The sequence below is a fragment of the Berghia stephanieae genome, chromosome 3 (genome assembly GCF_034508935.2).
Source record: "Berghia stephanieae isolate SIO BIC M18660-M18661 chromosome 3, UCSD_Bste_1.3, whole genome shotgun sequence".
NCBI lineage: Eukaryota > Metazoa > Mollusca > Gastropoda > Nudibranchia > Aeolidiidae > Berghia > Berghia stephanieae.
In genome coordinates, this window is record NC_088362.1 from 2074893 (window position 1) to 2097392 (window position 22500).

General features: G+C 32.2%; 1 protein-coding gene across 14 annotated transcripts in view; it reads right to left on the reverse strand.

Moving 5' to 3' along the window:
- The window catches only part of LOC144967010 (GATOR complex protein Iml1-like), a 79500-nt gene that overhangs the window by 27242 nt on the left and 29758 nt on the right, over positions 1-22500 (reverse strand). For 7 of the 14 annotated variants that reach the window (XM_078903752.1, XM_078903753.1, XM_078903748.1 and 4 more), the window contains exons 22-29: positions 21768-21874; positions 19975-20063; positions 18859-18954; positions 5594-5744; positions 4667-4766; positions 2524-2628; positions 514-605; positions 126-300 (exon numbers count right to left, since the gene is read on the reverse strand). In XM_078903752.1, coding sequence (XP_078759878.1) covers positions 126-300; positions 514-605; positions 2524-2628; positions 4667-4766; positions 5594-5744; positions 18859-18954; positions 19975-20063; positions 21768-21874 — 915 coding nt within the window. Of the gene's footprint in view, positions 1-125; positions 301-513; positions 606-2523; positions 2629-4666; positions 4767-5593; positions 5745-13384; positions 13427-17200; positions 17240-18858; positions 18955-19974; positions 20064-21767; positions 21875-22500 lie in introns of all 14 variants that reach the window. The other 7 variants (XM_078903746.1, XM_078903739.1, XM_078903743.1 and 4 more) reach the window with 2 other exon arrangements.

Sequence of the window (22500 nt, forward strand, 5' to 3'; positions counted from 1 at the left end):
ACATAAAGAAGAATAATTATGACATGGGACTAATCAATCTTCAATCGTTCTTATTTTCAACCCATCAAGGTATATAAATATATTATGAGTATATTAAAAGATGTTTTGATTTCAATACAACCAACCTCAATAAGTCCTTGCTCTGAGTCTCCCTGAGTACAAATGTACTGATCCAGATGATTCCAGTTATACTCCTCTAATTTGGCATTGCAGAAATTGGTCCAGGACACGTCATAACTGTAGGCATCGGGGACTTGAAATCTGTACCGATACTCATAACACAGGACTGGCTGTGGATGGCTGAAATTTCCATTGGAAAATTATATTTTTTATTTATGTGTGGCTGAAATGTCCATTGGAAAATCATATTTTTTATTTATGTGTGGCTGAAATGTCCATTGGAAAATCATATTTCTTATTTCTGTTGAGCCTCAAAGTATAGCTTCAAATAAAGCAGTAATATCTAACTAGAACCCATTCAATTTACCATTATGACTATTTATTTATACTCACATAGGCCTATATGTCTTGACAACAATCATATCTTGTCCTTGCAAAGACAACTTGTGGTAAATGCGGCCGATGCTCAATATGTGTTCCTCTTCCTGCAAAAAGATGAAGGATGCTTGCATCAAATAAACTACAAAATACCATTCAAAGTACGCATATTCATATATCATTATATATATATATATTCATATTATATACTATCTCAGAGTGGAATGGGCTGGATAAACTGGTCATCATGGCACCACACCTAAACGATTTCAAGGCCCGACTGACATGGGTCCGTGCCCAATGAGGACGCCGCTGAAATACAACCAGACCATTGGTTTCTTCAGTGCCTACCATACCATACAGATAAATATTTATCATTAAAAATGATAATGCATTTTAAAAACAAATCTGCACCAATCAACCAACAGGAGGCCACATGGTTCAGTGGTTTAGTCTTTGCTTCAGACTCAAAAAGTACCGAGTTTGACTCCCCATCCTGTTGTATAGCCTTGAGTAAGTCACCTTGACCTCGTTCACTCTGCAGTGTTGCACAGCAGCTGATGCCTTGGTTAGTCCAGTCTTGTGTAAGAGCTTTTTACACATTCCAACCCATGAATTCTACATAACATGATGTAAGGCACAATACTGACATTTCACATGTTTTTTGCTTTTTCAATTCAATTATAAACATATTGACATACATCATTGAGCCTTTATATAGAGCAATATCCACTAAATGTGCTCAAAGCGCTTACAAGGGGTCCCTGGCCAACAGTAACATTTAACATTTAGGACGGGACATGACGCCTGTTAGGCGATGGTATAATTTTTTTTTTTTCGGACAGAGACAACGCTGTAAACAGCCAGGTCCTCATTTTACACCTGAGTACGGTGAAAGAATGTGAGTAAAGAATCTTTTCCAAGGACTCAACTATGCGCCAAGCGAGTCTCGAACCCAGGACCTTCCGATCCAAAAGCGAGTGTCATACCACTAGACCTAATAATAGCCGCACAATAATGCAATGATTGTTTGGATTTATGTGGGTGTTACAGTCTTTTGTCGAATGCCTATGTTGCTTTGCTGCCAAGAAAACTATCTCAATTGGATTCAATAGTCTGATGTCACGTCGCCCAGCAACGGTGGCCATAGTGGTTCTAAACAAAGAAAATCGGTACTTTTTATTCTTCATGCTAGAACTTTTCATATGTCTTGTGATCAGAATGTGTAAAAGTCAAAACATGATCAGATTTATAATATTAATTTCCTCTGGATACGCTTTTATGCTCATCGGAGAAATATTTCATAAGGGCGTCCGCTATTGTTCCGATAGTTTAGAGCCAGTTACTAAGTTACCATGCGTCATTAAGAGGGAAGTGACGTTACGACTATTGAAGCGTATTACCATTCAGTCATTTTGTTTTCTTCTCATATGCCTTTATATCTGGAGATCTGTTTTGAAGATGAAGGTACTCTTCTTTTTGAGTTCTTCTACCGGGCTGAAAAGATTTTTATGTAGAGAAGTTGCAGAGGGCCATATCTCTTCTCTACGGGTTGTGTATTTTCTGCATCACTGTAGTATATGCTCTGCATCTTCCTCCTAATCACCACATGAGCAGACTGGTGACAGTGTCAGTTTCATGCTTTTGTGACATCTCGCATTTTGCTGATTGGTGTTGATCTCATGGCACCAGTAATGATGCGTAGGGCTTGGTTTTGAGTTTTTTCAGGGGAATTTTGTTGTGTTTGTGACGCTGTTGCCAATGCTGCCAAAAAAACTGTCTAAATCACCCGTCAGTCATTTTGTGATGGACATGCAAATTTCACCTCAACACTGAAATTAGCTGTTTTTCGTTTGTTATAAATCAAATGTCTGGAGAAAACTTCATCTGACATATTTTATTTTTCTGAATGGTGACAAACAATAACCTCAGTTTAATTTCCATATTGATGTGCATGAGTTCTGCAGTTCTCCACACACCTCAGTTTCAATGACTCTTTGATGAAAAGCATCGAACTCAACTTACCTCATTCCACATCCTTGACTTGATGATAGCACCAGATGAATTGTGACTGCCAGACACGTCCACAGATTGTGGGGGTCGTTTTTTCTTTGTAACTAACTGAAAACCCTAATGAAAAGAATAACCATGATAACATTAATAACATCGTTTATAAAAATTCAACTAGAAATTGTTTTGAATACAATCTTCTTTGGTACATTAAACAGACATGTCTAATATAGCTGTATCCGTATTATATAGTATATTTTATTTTTAAACAACATTCTATTTGCTACATAATGTGATGATTATTAAAGGTTTATTAAACTTGACATTTTGGAGGAAATCAAATATCCAGACAATGATCCCCCTGGTCACCCTGTGGGCGAGTTCAGTGACTGTAATGAATTGAAAATGAAATGAATATGTTTATGTTGTGTATATCGAACGCGCGCGAGAGAGAGAGAGAGAGAGAGAGAGAGAGAGAGAGAGAGAGAGAGAGAGAGAGAGAGAGAGAGAGAGAGAGAGGGAGAGAGAGAAAGAGAGAGAGAGAGAGAGAGAGAGAGAGAGAGAGAGAGAGAGAGAGAGAGAGAGAGAGAGAGAGAAAATAAGTAGGAGTGAAATATCTGTTCAATGTTATAGTTATCATATAACGTTATAACAAGTGTAACTAAATGACAAATTGCCATATTTATGGACAATAAATATCTATCATTATTATTATTATTATTATCATTAGAATTCACTGTGTATACTATCCCTCATCCCAGACCCTTCGTTTGTAATATACCATAAAGAGGAAAAATCCCAAACTATGGTATTTTAACCGATGAAAAAAAAAAAAAATCGGCTTAACATCTCTAACAAATCTAGTGTTTGAGCCCATGGGCATGATCTATATTAACTTTCCATGTGCTCGAGGTCATTGGTCACATTGCAAGATATGCTCAAAGTGACCTACATAGTGAAAAGTGTTCACAGATTTTGAAATATCTAACATTACGATTGGTCATTGTGTTTAGCTTGACACATGGGTATGTTTACAACTTTCATAAACAAAGCAGCGTGTTTACATTTGTTCAGAAATGTCCAATCGTTGGACAGCAACAAATCACGTGATTGATGACTCGGTTGGACGAAAACATGAATATAGATCGCTCCCATTATCATTAAAATCCATCAGAAGGTTGTCAAGATATACACGTCAACAAGATTGCACAGGTTGTGGGATTGACTATAACATTTGATTTGAAAGACTCGAAGAGTTGTGAATAAAATGATTTTATTCTAGGGGTTTTTTTTTTACCTGAAAACACAACTAGAATTTCAGATATCAAATAATTTTGACTTTAAAATCAGTTCTCATTGGCTGTTATTGGCTGTAAAACGAGGTTTAGATGGTGAGGCCATAAAATGCATCTCAATTTTAAGATTTGTCTAATGGTAGAATAGGTGGGTGAGGCAAGACTATGTAAATGCACACATTTCAAAGATTATATCAAACATTAATCTTCAGTATCCCCCACCATGATTTAAATAATAATAATAATAATAATAATAATAATAATAATAATAATAATAATAATAATAATAATAATAATAATAATAATAATAATAATAATAATAATAATAGAGCTTTATTGTCCATAAATATGGCAATTTGTCATTTAGTTACAATTGTTGTAACGTTATATGATAACTATAACATTGAACAGATATTTCACTCCTACTTATTTTCTCTCGAAAGTTTTTGGTCCAACTGGTCCAACTGTTTTAAACATAATGACAACTTTTTCTATTTGATTAACAATTATCATTGTAATTAAGGATTTCTCCACAAATTTTAATTGGACAAAAATCCTTGTTATTTTCACTAAATATATTGTAATCCTTAAATTAACTCACTCAATCCTAGAGATTTTAACTACTTTTCAAAATTGGAAAAATGTATTAAAAATGAGCATCTAACATAGATAGTTTTATTCAACTATCATTAACATGCAAAAACTAAAAACATTAGCTTTGATACTGCGCCTATAATTTGTCTCAGAAAAATGAAATAAATAAGCATGGGGTAAAATTAATCCAGGTAAACTAGGAATACAGTCCGTGCTAGGGTTGAGTGAGTTAATATGGTATGTAATAAACCGTGAAGTTTTCACCCTACCAAACCAATTCTCTGTGACAACAGCTCCATGAATGCTTCTTTAGTAGTCAGAGGAGGTCGTCTATAGAACTGGATGGTTTTCTCATCAAAGGATGCCATCCTAAACAAAACAGCAAATTAGCAAGAGTAAACCAACATGTCTTGAGATATTTAACGATGTATTGTTATCACTGGTATATCGGTATTAACATTTGGTGGTGATTTTAGTAGCAGTTGTTATGGGTGATGTGGTGGTGGCTGTTGTGATGGTGGTAGTGATGATAATGTGATGATTGTATTAGTTCTGGTAGAGATGATGATGTGGCGGCGGTGGTTGTAGTGGTAGCTGGATCAACAATCATCCCAAACAGTTATTTATAAAGAATAGTATGCAAATTTGGCAGATTAATCAAAATCACATTTTCAACAAATGCATTATCATTCAGCTACTGAGACTAAACTGAATATTGACTTTTCAATGTGCTAAAGATTACAGTATATGAGGAATTATACATACGCTTGTCAAAATGTAGCCTTTGAAAATATCTATCTATCTATCTATCTATCTATCTATCTATCTATCTATCTATCATTCTATCTATCTATCTATCTATCTATCTATATATTATCTAATCTATCTATCTATCTATCTATCTATCTATCTATCTATCTATCTATCTATCTATTATCTATTTATCTATCTATCATATTTATCTATCTATCTATCTATTTATCTATCTATCTATCTATCTATCTATCTATCTATCTATCTATCTATCTATCTATCTATCTATCTATCTATCTATCTATATATCTAATCTAATCTAATCTCTCTCTCTCTCTCTCTCTCTCTCTCTCTCTCTCTCTCTCTCTCTCTCTCTCTCTCTCTCTCTCTCTCTCTAACACACCCTTTTCAAATAATTCAAATTAGTCATTTGACTTTATCACCTTGACCAGGAAGCTGCATTGTCGGCACTGACGTCCTCAGGAATAAGACTGTACTCCCACACAAAGTAGTCTTTTTCCAGCTGGCTCCAAGGCAAGAAGTCAGTTGTTATGGGAAGGGCAGCGGGGAACGTTAGGGATTTCCAGTCCACAGCTGAAATATTATTGGTTGAATAAAAATTGAATTAAATTATTGAAATACTTAAAATATGCACCATTATCTCTGGTATTATGCTGAGGGGTTGGGGGAAAAAAGGGGGGGAGGGGGGGAGAAAATTCTGAATGAATTTGAGTATTTTGCATCTTCACATCCTACGGACATTCCTCTAAATAAATTGTCCTTCAGTGTTGTTTTGCCCATGACGCCCGATGTTATCCCAGTTCCTGCAGCACTAAACGCGCTGGCAACAAATGCTTGCTACCATTTAGATATTATGTTTGTCCATCGTAAAGTAACTTCCACAAGCGATGTTATCCCATTTCCTGCAGCACTAAACGCGCTGGCAACAAATGCTTGCTACCATTTAGATAAGATAGATGTTTGTCCATCGAAAAGTAACTTCCACAAGCGATTTTATCCCATTTCCTGCAGCACTAAACACACTGGCAACAAATGCTTGCTACCATTTAGATAGATGTTTGTCCATCGTAAAGTAACTTCCACAACATCTACACATCCAGTTATCCAGTCACTACTGGTCAGAACCTTGATTATACCCTGGATCGATAGCAGTCCCCTGAAATGTGAGGCAAGTGCCCAACCACCCTGGACCCTAGATCCTCTTGATAAAGGCATGCTTCGGAAGGAAAAGAAATAAAACGAACAATTGCAATAGCTAAAGATAGTTTTAATAAAATGAGTCTAATTTTTAAAAACCACAATATCTCAATGACAACAAAACATAGGGTTTTGAAGGCCTATGTATGGTCAGTATTATTATATGGCTGCGAAAGCCGGACAATTACAGAAGACATTAGAAAGAAACTGGAGGCAGCAGAAATGTGGTTTCTTAGAAGGATGTTAAGAATCTCATGGACAGAGAAGAAAACCAATGAAGAAGTATTAGAGCAAGCTGAAACTAAAAGGTTATTAATTCATACAATAAGAAAAAAACAAATGCAATTTTTAGGGCACCTAAATCGACATAAATGTATTGAACATCTTGCTCTCACAGGAAAGATAGAAGGTAAAAAGAGCAAAGGTAGACCAAGAAAAACATATTTGAATAGTTTGAACAGCTGGGTGACAAAGAAAGAGAAGAGTAATATTAGTTTTCTGAGGTTATCTGATCAGTGAGATGAATGGCGTACCATAATCACTGATGTCTGGCACAGACTTGGTACTTGAAGAAGAAGAAGGAAAAGAATAAGAGCACCATATGTCCAACCCCCTCACCCTTCGTAGCTCTTGATTTATAAGCAGGTTCAAATCATCTGTCATATCTGGGAGCTAAACAAACTGGTGGACCAACTCATTGGAGATGGTGACTTCCTGTTTGCCCCATCGGCATCTGGTTCATAATACTACGGTCATAGATGTTTTGTTTTTATTGTTTTTAAGGGTTTTACGGCGCTTGCAACACACTAAGGTTATATCAGCGCCAGTAAAAAGGAAGAAAATGGGATAGTAAAAAGTTCTAGAATTACAATTAAAGCACTCAAGAAAAGGTGAGACAAAGGGGAATTGATTTAAATAGGAAACAGATGTAGATTCCAAGAGCACACCATCAAAGTAATTAGTTTGAGATCACCTAAATGTCTTATCCTGACGTTAAGCACAGGTCCCCACTAAGAGGAACACACTCAAATGTTAACAAATTATATATAACATGTAAACAAAATTTACAAGGAAAAAAATATCATCTCCTAAAACTAACTATACATTTGACTGTTTCCCTCTCAGCCAGGGTCAGGCCAAAATCAAGTAAATCTCATTCCAAGACAAAGACACAAAGAAAGTTGGAAAACAGATATAGGGGGATAGAAGGCACAGCACAGTAAGTACCTCCCTGCCCACTATGGGAGATCAGGAACCCACCCAGCGGCCATAGATGAGAACAGTGTTACATTGCAAAGGATCAACAAGTTAATCCTACTTAGACTATTCTCTCAGATTTCCAGAATGATGGACATTGTATTCAATCACACGATCAATGAGCCCAGTAAATTAAATATAAAGGAAAGATGAACGTTGAGGTCAAGTATTAGTTGTAGTCATGGCCGACTAGTTACATCATAGTTGTCGTCCATAAAACACCATAAAGCCAAAGGAACTAGGTTTGGATCTTCTTTTTCATAATTTTCAGTTTATCATGGCAGATAAACTATATCGATATCACTAGAATTATTCTCTCAGGGCCGTGTTAATTCACAAGGTATTCAAAAAATCTGAAGTGAAATCAACACCGATGTCCTCACTTATTTTAAAGACATAAAAACAAATTTGTGAAATAGACAGAGTGCATTTGATCTGGATACTCTATAAATTGCATTCATTAAAAAAAGTGTTTAGATGAAAACAAACAAACAAACAAACAAATAAACAAAAGACAAAACAAAAACAAACAAAAAAAAAAAGAAAAAAAAATCTTCTAAAATCTCAAAAATAAGGTGGCTTGTCAGTACAGAGATGTGTCACGTGATGTTATATGAAAAAAAAACCAAGACTAAATTAATTTAAAAATCCATTATAGTGACAAAAGTGGAAAAGGGTACATAATAAAGGGGCAAATGATATTACCACCTCTTATCATGCAATCAGACACAAAATGATAATGACAAAAAAAAACTAGATAGAACAATTATGACATGATACATTGAGTTATACATGGTGAGCGATGGATAGAATTTTAGAAATTACTTCAATTGAAAGAACTGTGAGGCCCCTTTCACGAAGCCATGTATAATCTAAAGTCGCAAATTATTCTTACTTATGTCTTTATTTATTTATTTATTTATGATTATTATTATTTATTATTATTATTATTATTATTATTATTATTATTATTATTATTATTATTATTATTATTATTATTATTATTATTAACATTATTATTATTATTATTAACATTATTATTATTATTATTATTATTATTATTATTATTATTATTATTATTATTATTATTATTATTATTATTATTATTATTATTATTATTATTATTATCATTATTATTATTGTTATTATTGTTTATTTATTTATTTATATTTCAGAATTGATAATTCATAGTATATAGTAAAGCGCCCAGAGCTTGTGTTTTACATGAGAATGAGCACTGTATAAATGTGTATTATTATTATTATTATTTATTATTTTTTTTTTTATAATCCATTTTTTTTATCTTGTAGGTTTTTATTGTTTTGTCAAACGTGGAAAATAAAAGGCAGTGAGAGAAAGAATCTTTTGATAAAACAAAGAGTATTGACTGGTATGTGCGGCTATGTGGTCTAGTGGTATGACACTCGTTTTCGGATCGGAAGGTCCTGGGTTCGAGCCTCGCACTCGGCGCATAGTTGAGTCCTTGGAAAAGACTCTTTACTCACATTCTCTCACCGTACTCAGGTGTAAAATGAGTACCTGGCCGTTAACAGAGTTGTCTATGTCCGAAAAATTAGTAATATCGCCTACCAGCAGGCATCATGTCTCGTTCTATACGTTACGTGTTGCTGCTGGTCAGGGACCCTTTGTAAAGCACTTTGAGCACGTTTAGTGGATATTGCTCTATATGAAAGCTCAAGTTTTTTTTAGTTTGTTTTTTTTATGTGGGCAAGCGGTCTCATTCTTGTGTAAGGAATACGTTTTAGAACAGATCTAACATTGTTAAGTCAATTAAAAAATACACAATATCTCTACTTTACATTACAACTATTCTTAAAGCTCTCAGTATTCCCACTGCTTGTTGGAATTCCTACGTCATAGAATTATCAACCGACAACATAAAAGGTCAAAAATTATACGCACATAATTGTGAATGTGTATTCAAAATTAAATTTTGGAAGCTATAATTACAATGGTTCTCTTATTCACAGATATAATATTTTACATGAGAAAAAAATTATTTATCTGAAATAAAAAGAAAATAGAAAAAAAGCAAGCGAAGAGCATTTATACAACAGTTTACACTCTAAATATGATGAGTATTTTTGTAATTGTCATCAAAGCACACATCGATATCAAGTCAAGCATAATATCATATTGGTATTGTTCAATAAAACCTAAAAATTCGATATTGAAAACTGTAAAATCAATGATGGCAGGTGAGGATACAAGAATCGCAGCAACATTCTTGATAAAATTGTTAAAATGGTAATGTATTATATTGAAGCATTAGATGCATGATACAAACATTTTAAAAAACCTGGTCAAAAAACGAAAATTATATCGCAAGTTTAGTAACCAATAGAACTTGTATTCCAAAGCTAAAGTTACTGCACCATATCAAAATTGAAAAAAAAAAAAAAAGTATTCCCCCCCCCCCCAAAAAAAAAAGTTATTTGATGGCCATTTCGTGGTAATTGGATATCATGGAGACACACACACACATGGGCACATAATCATTGCCACAACTGAATGACATCAAGAACACCCAGACTGGGAAATGTTGAAGGAATATGTTGGGCATTCCAGAGATTTATGTACCTTTGTGAAGGAATGCCCATAAATAATCTTATGAGAAAATTAATAATATTTGTCCAAAATGTCCTTATTATACGAAGAAAATTGGGCAAGAATACACAACTTACACAATAGTTTTTTTGTTTTTTTGTTTGTTTTTTTTTTTTTGAAAAGTTACAAAAAATAAATCAATTTACACGACAAAAGTCATATCAAATGAATGAATTTTTTTTTTTAATTGATAATTTTGCCAATATTATTGATATCTCACCCCTTAAAACTTTTACAGAATTAATCACATCAAATCAATTCATCCGATCAAAACATTTCCTTTACCAAGGAAACAACAACAGGATCTGTTTGTTTTTAGTTGTATGTATAGTTTTGTTTGTTTGTTTTTTTCCAACTGCAGTCATCATTGACCACATATCACTTTGAATTCAAAGCCATCGTTGGCAAAGAAAGATCAGCGATACAAGGAACAATGCAAGAGACGGTAGCCAAAACAATAAAAGAAAAACCATCCTAAAAAAAAAAAAAAAAAAAAAAACAATTCTACTAGGGGATTGAACCTCAAACTTTCTGATTGCTAAACAGACGTTGTTGCAGGGTTTAGAGCAATGAAGCGAAAAGAGCTGAATTTAATTTAATCCCATCTTCTATACTCACTTCCCTCCATAACCTATGCCCTGACGGCCAGACCACTCCACTCCTCACATTATATATATATTATATATATATATATATATATATATATATATATATATATATATATTATATATATATATATATATATATATATATATATATATATATATATTTAAAGATTTTTATCTTACTCTCGGGACTTTGTGGAACACTTCATTCTATTGGTTGAAAAGGATGGGGAAAAATTGCTTCATATATTTTGAAGGAAACATTCGTCCATCACGCACACAGCATCACAATTAGACTCAGCTATACAATTCAATGCTGGGTGAACAAGAGGCAGCTAGCATGGCAAAGTGATATTATTGTTGCCTGGCAACTGGTGGAGGGTAGTGGATTGCCATCGTATCCATAGTGATGTGTGACATTAAGTCATCAAGAAATATCTCAGTAGAAATGAAAACAAAAATATGAATTTTTTAAAAAGATGAACAGACGGTGGCAGTTAGGGATGGGGAGAGAGAGAGAGAGAGAGAGAGAGAGAGAGAGAGAGAGAGAGAGAGAGAGAGAGAGAGAGAGGGAGAGAGAGAGAGAAAGACAGAGAGAGAGAGAGAAGAGAGAGAGAGAGAGAGAGAGAGAGAGAGAGAGAGAGAGAAAGAGAGAGAGAAAGAGGGAAGAGAGAGAGAGAGAGAGAGTGAGAGAGAGAGGGAGAGAGAGAGAGTGAGAGAGAGAGAGAGAGAGAAGAGAGGAGAGAGAGAGAGAGAAAGAGAGAGAGAGAGAGAGAGAGAAAGAGAGAGAGAGAGGGAAGAGAGAAAGAGAGAGAGAGAGAGAGAGAGAGAGAGAGAGAGAGAGAGAAATATAAACTATTCTGACTTATCATATAATCAAATCCACCCATTCGATACCAAATGCATGTTTATCCATCTGAGATTTTTTATATACAAAATATGTTGTTTTTTTCATTTGATTATAAAAAAATAACATTTAGAGGCAGAAAAACGCGAACAAATCGAATTAAAATAAAAGCGTTTGAAACTAAGATTTTCTTCACTGCAGCTGTTTTCAGAGCTGGGACTGTCGAGCTGATTGGTCAAAATTAATAGTAAAAACATGTCAGATTCTGATGATTTATATTCATCAACTGATGAAAGTGACACCGATTGTACAGAAGTTGATTCTGAAATTGAGATCAGCAGGAAATAATCCTTACTCAAGTGCTGACCCAGAAGTTTCCATTTTGTCGGAAAAATTCACTCAAATTTATTTCAAATTTTCTAGATCTTTGACATGATTTTTAGAATAATTTCTTTTATTTTCATAACCAGACAAATTAAATAGGTTTGATTAATTAATTTGTGTAAAATAGAATTGTCTACATTCAAAATGTGGGGCTACAAATGATTTCGAATCGGAGTGTGAACTAAAATCCAGTTATCTCGCTGCAAAAAACTAGTATTCATCTAAGACATCATTACTTTCTTAATTTTTCACCAATTACCTTGAAACTTGGCTATCATTTGTAGAATATAATTGTTTTTATGAAAATAAGTATATGTTAATGATTTACTAACATGATTTTTTCTTTTCTTTATTAGAGTATTTCAATTTCACGATTATTCTCGCAAAAAAATTGTTCCGATTAGTTATGCTCATCAAAAGAAATTGAAATAAATATTTTATATAGCTCTCCGAACTTTATTCTGTGTTATAGAGCTTGTTTTTATGAACATATATGTTGTTATTCCCTTTTAGTTTTGAGCATAAAAAATCATTTTTATTTTGTGTGGGTGCGCATTTCATAAAAACCTTGAAAATGTCCGGTAAGGAGAGGAGTTAAAGTGTTTTGATCTGTGGAAACCGATATGCACATAAAAACCAACCCCGATCCAATTCCTTGTTTTGAAAAATGCACTTCCAAAACCCACAACTGACCCAACAGAGTCAAAAAAGATTATGAATTACTCTAAAGTCCTATCCAAAAGGAAGCAAGCAATAGTTTTTGTTTACGTCACAAATCAGGATTAACTCAAGCTTCATGATGTTCCTGTTGACTTTTAAAGATTTCTACTCACTAATGCATTAGCAAGCCAAGAAAAACAATAAAAAGAAAGTGTGTTTATTTACAACGGAATTACACACATATAATTTATATGAAATCAAACTACGCAGAATTCCACTGCACCACACACACACACACACAGAGCTCTTCCTTTGACTGAAAACAGCATCTCTAGTCCAAGCAACAAAAATAAAAAAAATAAAAAATGAAAATTCTACTGCAAATGAAATAATTTGATCCGACTTGTAAAATAATAAATAGGAAAAATAAAAAATGGAAGAAAGAAGAATCACAAAATAAGTGAGGCCTTTATGATGAAGATTAGTATGTAAAATTATGACTTTTTAAAGTACACATCATATGGCGATGAGAAGGAAAATAAAAAGCAAGAGTCAATCCATTATTATGATAAAATTACAATTTTTGAACAACAATTAAAAAGCACTAATTGATGAAAAATTAGATAATATCATACGATGATCTTTATCACCCGGGTCGAATAAATAGGTGCTGGTTTCTGATAAAAGAGAAAATGCATGGGGTAGAATTAGGTGCAACTTTCAGTCTTGAAAAATTGTATAAAAGAAATTGAAAGCTTTTGTTTGCTACAGATATAGAGTGTGATATAGGAAGGAAGTCAGGAAATGAAGTCATGTGATCTATTGTATACAATACTTTTTTTTCCTAAATTCTTTTATCAAAAACAAAAAGTACACGGATCTCTCTTCACACTAGGAATCAAGAATTTGAAGTTTGCCTGAAACAAGAATAAGGCTATGAAGCTATTCCTAAGTATATCGCATTTTTTGGAACATGGAGTAAATTAAAGAGAGCAGAAACTTTTCTTCAAGTGCAGTTCATATCCAGAAACAAAAGACACAGAGGGCTATCAACTAAAATCTTATACCAAAATTATCCCACCACATAAATCCCAGTCTCTCAAGCCATTCGTTCTTCTAGGTGTTCTTGTATTGTAAACAATAACTAATAATGTGAAATTGAATGTAAGCTTCAATTTAATTACAAAAACAGATCAATTGAACGTTTTGGGTTTCCTCTTTATCAACAAAACAGGATGAATGAAACACCACAGATGAATGAGATAATGTGGTTGTGGCGTAGTTAAGATGAATAAACTAAACATGTTTCATTCATCCTGTTTTGTTGATAAAGGGGAAACCCGAAACGTTCATTTGACCTGTTTTTGTAATTAAATTGAAGCTTACATTCCATTTCACATTATTATTTACTTCTTCGAGCTTCGAGCAGCAACATTTACTTTGTATTGTAAACAATGCGTTGAAATGATAATATGGGATCTTTGATATCAATGGAAATTTATTCCATTGACGAATATCATGAAAAATAAATACATTGGCATAGAACTTGAAAAGAATATCAAACAAATGAAAGTGTCTCAGCCAGCAAACCACCAACATGTAAGTCTGATTAGTTTTGGGAGGACTAGACTACAGTAACTCCCTTCAAACAAGACTTCCTTCTTCACTCAACAAATACAAAATAACATTGCTTGACTTTTCATGTAGATATAAAACAGTACATCAAAACATTAAACTATGCAAAACTTAGGACTATACTATATACAGTACTAGACATCTTGGCCCCGTTTACTTTTCAATTTCAATTTCAAATATTTATTGAATGTGGGCATTAAAAAAAGTTTCATAAATAATTTAGTCAGGCGAATAGAAGCCTTTGACCGACATAATACCATTTTACTGGGAATTAGATAACAAGCAACAATCTCCAGGCCTTGTCATCATGACCCAAAATCTCAGAGCGGTATCATGTCAGGACAGTTCCAATACTAAATATTGACTTATAATTTAAAGCATGAAACTTCCTCTATCGAAGATTGTACAGGGTTATTAAGTCATATAAAATCAAGTCATTTTAAAAATATTTTAAACATTTATTTATTTATTTATTTATCTATTGATCTACTTATTTATATTTAATTATTCATTATTTTTTCTTCTTTTTTTAAATGTATTGTTGTTGTTTTGTTTTTGTCTTTTTTTTGTTTTTGTTTTTTTTGGGGTTCTTTTGTTTGTTTTTTTTTTTATATTTTACTGGGTTTTTTGGTTTTTGATTTACTATTTTTTATTTTTTTTTGTTAAAGGTCAATATCCCTATACCTGTTTATTGTCGTATTTAAAAGACGGAGATAAATCTAAATTGGCAAAGTGACGACAAACATTGGGTGTCTCCCATGCCTGAGGTAAAAAACAAAACCAAAAAAAAACATGAAACATGTGGACCACACATAGCAGATCGGTCGTAGTCAACAACTAAATTGCCTGACTTGGAACAGACAATCAAATCCATTTCATATAATCAGAAGTCGTTTACCTCATCAGACAATACAAGTAAAACAGAAAGTAACGGGATAGTCCCAGCATTATTTTACAAGTGTCCAAGAAAAAAACAAATAATTAATAAGCAAAGGGACAAGTTCAAAATGGAATTAGAAGTAGCTTGAAGAAAATATGTTATCAGTGTATCTATCTCAGAATCACATCTCTTATTGTTAAGAAAAAATAAATATTCAGCTCAAATCCAAAGACAGATCGATCTGTGTCTTTAGGCAGAAGACCAAATTTAGTATATAATAATAATAATAAAATAATAACAATAATAATAATAATAATAATAATAATAATAATAATAATAATAATAATAATATTTATTGTCCAAATAGGCAATTATTGTTAGGTACGAAACTTTAATGGTCTCACTAAAAAATCAGGACATAAATAGACAAGACCAATGTAATAGACCTAAAAAAGTTAGACGAGATAAGAGGAGGTCAATTTATATTGATCCCCCTTTCTCTCCACCCCCTACCCCCCCCCCCCCCCCCCCCCCCATCCACCTAAGTCCAGGAGTAAAAAGTAAAGTACAAAAATGAACCTAACAGCTTCAATGAAAAACATATTAAACAAATAACATTTTGGGCTCAGACTCCACTTTTGGTCAATAACAAAATCAGCACTGCTTCTTTTCACAGCAATTATATGTACAATCTGTTGTTTGCTTTTCACCATCACATTTCCTGACTCAACATGACTGGACTTCTCTCACTGTTTTTCTTATTGACTGAAAAAGGATTTTGAGCCCAAAACATGCCATGTTTAGTATTTTGTTCTTTTTTGACTCTGTTATATTCATTTTTGTACATTTTGTTTTCACCGACTCGATTCCAAAAGTAGGGGCAGACAATCCCCAGCACCGACGGATTCTCCAACCATTTCACATATTCATAATAAGTGATAATGCATTTTAACAACAAAGTGAATAAGGAAATCGTCATCAATTCCTCAGCACACAGTAATTGGTGTGTTAGTGATGTCAAAATTATTTGAAAAGCTAGAGGTGCCCAAAGGCACCAATAGGATGGATAGAAAAATAAAGTAAGTAGATGTGATTCGTATATAGAAGGGAACAACACAAAACCTTGACCTTTGTCAATGACACATTCCTGCAATGTCTTCTTCAAATCAAATTAAAAAATAAAAACCTCTAAATATTCTTTCCAATTTTCCCCCATTGTTATCAACTACTCAAATTCCTATGCATTAACTAATGAGACCAACCACTCACACCAACACACACACACACACACTCTCTCTCTCTCTCTCTCTCTCTCTCTCTCTCTCTCTCTCTCTCTCTCTATCTATCTATTTATCTCTCTCCTTTCTCTCTCTCTCCCTCTCAATTCTTGCATCCACATCAAACCTCCACTCTATACAACTGTTTTCACGTTTGACAAAATGTGATTTATTTGTAACGATACATTTGTGTGTCCTGACGAAGGCTAAGGGCTGAAAACGTTTGCTTTACGTTGTCCTGTTATCTACTCGCATCGACTCACTTTATTTTTCTCTTCAATCTATTCAAACACCACTGCACCACACACAATTCTTAGTGTAACTGTATGCTCACCAACAGTTCTAGTCTTCCTAATGATTCGGTCTGCACGGGAATACAAAAGCACTTTTAAGCTCTTGGGAGAGACGATACAAAAGCAATCTTTAAAAATCATCAGAACGAGCAAGGTAGCAAAAGCTATCACTCTACAAACCTTTCTTTAAAAATTATCTTTTTTTTATAGGGGGGTGGGGCAATCATTTGATTTCTGCCAAGCAAAATCACCAGCAGTATGATCAAACAAATACAATTTTGACTATTTCATTATTCTAAAAGTAAAAGCAGTCCTTTTTGGCCTAAGCAGAATTGTAGCAATTGCTTTAGTTTTCATCTTTACCACCTGTTTCAATTCCTCCATGGTAGTCTATGACAGTGACAACTAGTGACAAGTCAAAATGGGTAACACACACATATTATATATACACATACATATATATATATATATATAATTATATATATATATATATATATATATATATTATATATATATATATATAAACATTTGAAAGATAATCATGATTGTTTGACTTCTACAACGTTGTATCAAGCGTTGCTCCAGCAGTATGATCAAACACATACAAGATGATCAACACTTGATATAACGTTGTAGAAGTCAAACAATCATAATTATCTTTGAAATGTTTATAAATAGCTCCTTTTATCAAAAAGTTGAGCACTATTATTTCATGGTTTTTGTTTTTATAATTTATTTATATATATATATGAGAGCAACGCTCGATAACAATGTTGTAGAAGTCAAACTATCTTAATTATATTTCAAATGTTTATTATATATATATATATATATATATAATATATATAATATATATATAATATATATATAATATAATATATATATATAATATATATATTCCAATTAATCCTAAGTTAGTTGCTAAACATGTACTGTAAAAATAAAAATCACAAAATCAATGACCCATCTCATTGCATGTCAAGAAAAATCGCTGTGAACCCAATGAAGAAGTAGAAGAAGAAGAAGAAGAAGAAGAAGAAGAAGAAGAAGAAGAAGAAGAAGAAGAAGAAGAAGAAGAAGAAGAGAAGAAAAGAAGAAGAAGAAGAAGAAGAAGAAGAGAGAGGAGGAGGAGGGAGGAGGAGGAGGAGGAGGAGGAGGAGAGAGAGGAGGAGGAGGAGAGAGGAGGAGGAGGAGGAGGAGGAGAGGAGAAGAAGAGAAGAAGAAGAAGAAGGAGAAGAAGAAGAAGAAGAAGAAGAAGAAGAAGAAGAAGAAGAAGAAGAAGAAGAAGAAGAAAAGGTGAAGGGGAGGATGATAAGTAGGAAAATAAGAAGCTAACGTCAATTTAGGACAAAATACAATAAAAACCAGTCTATCATCATATTTGGGACTTTGGTATAGTTTTGGCAAGGAACACAATGATTGATGCTATGCATTTAGGCAAATTACTCACAACATCCACCAGTCGGATATAACATATATAACAGACATTGGTGCCTGCCTAACACTATTTCAACTCGGTTTTTTTTTTTTCATAAACACAATAACGTCAAAAAGAATGAATGGTTAGAATGATAAGGATTTGAGTAGTATGACAAATGTGTTATAAGATTTATGGTGATGGCTGCACCTCATATGATAAATGTGTTATGATTTATATGGTGATGGGTGCAGATTTATTATCTTTAAACTTGCATGATATGTCAAAATTGTAAACATTGTCCATTCACGATTTTTGTTGACTATAAGAATCGCACGGCACTTTTTGTTGACGTGCTGTTTTATAGGTGTAAAAATTGCTCGTCAAAGATTTAATGGGTGCGATTCAACAAGATTCTACACAGTTTTACAGGGGAAAAAAATCCCTTTGTGGCAACAAAAAAAAAAAATAACAAACCCAGATTTCTAAGTAAAGTTGGAGTAGAGATATGATAGTGATGGTGATGATGAAGGGAGGGGGGAAGTGGTATAATGAGGTTTTACAAAAAAATCATTTCATATGTACAATACATGGTTGAGTTCCTTACCTGTACTAATATCAGGTGACCATACTTGATCTGAGGTAAACTTGACACTTCCAAACATACGAGTCCTTGCGTGCTGCATCCTCCGTGTGTATGGCCCTGCATAAAGAAAGAAAAAGGATGAATCGATACGCTCCGTGTGTATGGCCCTGCATAAAGAAAGAAAAAGGATGAATCGGTACACTCCGTGTGTATGGCCCTGCATAAAGAAAGACAAAGGATGAATCGATGAATCTGTACGCTAATCAAATTTCAGACCAATTATACAGTGAAACAGTATGAAGATAGCACCTTGGAAGTAAATATACATTTTTCTTTTCTGTTCCTTTATGTTTAAATTTTGTAAGTAGGTCCTCCAAACCCAAATTTACAATAAAATTCGATCTGCAAACAATGAAATCCTCTGAACAGATTTTTGTGTTCTGATAATATAATGATACCATGATCTGCAAAATAGGATGATAAAAACAATATGATTCCTCAGTTTACAAAAAATGTAATTGTGTGATAACAAATGAACGTTCCTATGTTTATTTCGATTTTTATCAATTTTTCTGTCAAATTAAATTTGGTCATTAATTTCTTTGATATTTTCGGGCAGAGAATTCCATATCCAGATGGTGCTTGGGGAAAAATGTGATAAGATGAGCATTAATTCGTGACTGTGGGCCTTAAAGAGGACTTTGGATTTTTATATTGTGCATCTTTCATGTAATAAATAGTGACCAGTTTAGGTTCTTGTGCACCTCACTGATGATGATTTCAGTCCTCCTGTAGTTGGAATGCCGCTAAATTTGAGTGATTTCTGCGTAGCAGTGCTATTCCAATTAAGTGGCTTGCACTGTAATAATAATAACAATAATAAAGTGTTCTTTTATAGCGCTAAACGCCAAAGCCTCAAAGTGCTTTACAATATACTTATCAAACCATAAACACACTCGTACCGAGCCAAACAGACACACACAACAGTCGCACACACTAACTATGCAAGTTTTACAAAATGAAATTGACATTCCAACAAAATGGAATCAAAAAATAAAACGTATGATTGTCTCATCAATAAGAAAATGTATTATGAAATCTGAGATTGAATCTGTCGGCAAACAAAAGAGTTCTTACCCTTGACGTCTGTCTTGCACTTTTTGGGAGTTCCTGATGCTGCTGGTTCAAATTTAGAAACTGGAGACTCCCCGAGAAGGTCAGTGGATCTAATTGAGGTAGAGATGGATTTTGAAGACAGCATTGATGTGATCCATAATCAGAATACCTGTGATAATCCACAGCAATTTCATTCCCTAACTGTATGTCAATACATTTTATACATTTCAATGTTGGGTTTACATATTATGAAAATTCTACAACAATTTAATTCATCCCTCACTCTTATTTCCTTTCTTTCGACTCTACCTCTGGCCAAGTATTATTGTGCATATCTATCAAAAGGTTTCCAAGAATATCCACATTTATATATTTGATTAGTTTTATCTGTTTTTATCTTCGAAGCTTCAGCATAAGCGTTATATAAATGTACATTTATCATTATTATTATTATTATTATTATTATTATTATTATTATTATTATTATTATTATTATTATTATTATTATTATTATTATTATCATTATTATTATTATTATCATTATTATTATTATTATTATTATCATTATTATTATTATTATCATTATTATTATTATTATTATTATTATTATTATTATTATTATTATTATTATTATTATTATTATTATTATTATTATCATTATTATTATTATCATTATTATTATCATTATTATTATCATTATTATTATCATTATTATTATTACTATTATTATATTATTATTATTTATTATTATTATTATTATTATTATTATTATTATCATTATCATCATCATCATCATCATCATCATCATCATCATCTCATCACCTCATCATCATCATCATCATCATCATCATCATCATCATCATCATCATCATTTCATCATCATCATCATCATCATCATCATCATCATTCATCATCATCATCATCATCATCATCATCATCATCATATCATCATCATCATCATCATATATTATTATTATTATTATTATTATTATTTTATTATTATTTATTATTATTATTATTTTTATTATTATCATTATTATTTTATCTACCTTATTTTTTTTAAAGCTTATTCCAATTCAGTTCATGCCAGACTTTATCTTTCTTTGTTTATTAATCTGTTGCATTTAGTTGTATTGTTATAATAGATATGCAGTAATATTACCAACAGAAAATTGTTTATAGTATAACAGATTGAATCGCAATAAGATTGCTAAAGCTAGTTTAATAAATTAATTCACCCATTGCTTAAAATTTAAGTAGTATTACAAGAAAAGACAATATGATCTGTTTATGTTCATTATTTTTTCACAAATTAAATTCGTATTTCCAACAATAAACATTATTCACTACTATTTGATGACTAATTTTCCCTTCTATTCAAAGTGAGGGGACAAGAAAATAAAAAAGAGAGAATAATGAATATTGATTGGGTATTTATATTACGTAGAGGGCATATTTTGTTTATAAACTTTAAAACTAAAAAAAAAACAAAAAAAAACAACTATCTTGCAAAAAAAAAAAAAAAAAGAATAATAATAATAAAAATAAAAATAAAAAAAACAAAAATAAATAAATAAACAAATAAAAAATTTCCTTTTGGGATGCAATAAAAATATTATTATTATTATTATTATTATTATTATTATTATTATTATATTATTATTATTATTATATTATTATTATTATTATTATTATTATTATTTATTATTATCAACCTATTTTGGGTATTTATATTATTTAGAGAGCATATTATATTTATAAACTTTAAAACTAAAAAAAAAAAAAAAGATATCAACCTATGTTGTAAAACTCACCCACTAGTTGAAATATCAGTAGGTTCCCCGTCTATACTGCTTTGTTGGGAAATCAATGGTCGTGTTTTCTTTGATGACGTCAGAGTCTCAATGTATCCTAAAAATCTCTATATTAATATAGTCAAAACATACACGATAAAATCATAAAACTATGTTGAAATTTATCTTTCTTTTTTAAAGATCAAAAGAGGAAAGAAAATAAATTTAATATAACAAAAAAAAAAAGAAAAAGAAAAAAAAAAGGAAAAATATATCAAGATTGTTTTCTTTAGCTTTTTTTTGGAAGGTTAAGCAAATGTTTAAACAAAGTTTCCAATGAGAAAAAAAATATGTTCTCAATCTCGAACATAAACATAATCCATATGGGAAAAAAATAAGTCCACAGAACAAAATGTGAAAACACAAATTAAATGGATCTACAGTTAATATCTGTAAAATAAAACGTGAATTAAAAAAAAAACTTAAAGAATTATTTTGAAAATTTTTTTGCAGTATTAAAATAAATTCACCATCACCACAACAATGAGGTTGAATACACCTTCAAACGTGTTTGCTCATTTTGCTTTTCCTGGTAAATATCTAGCCTAATCTATCAAAATATTTCACGACAAATTGACAACTTATATTAGACTGACTTGTAAATAAATCAAGCATCGTGCATATTTAAAATCAACCTTTGTGAACCAGAAGCCTTGTCTATTGAGCAATGAAAAAAAAAAATCGAAACAAAACA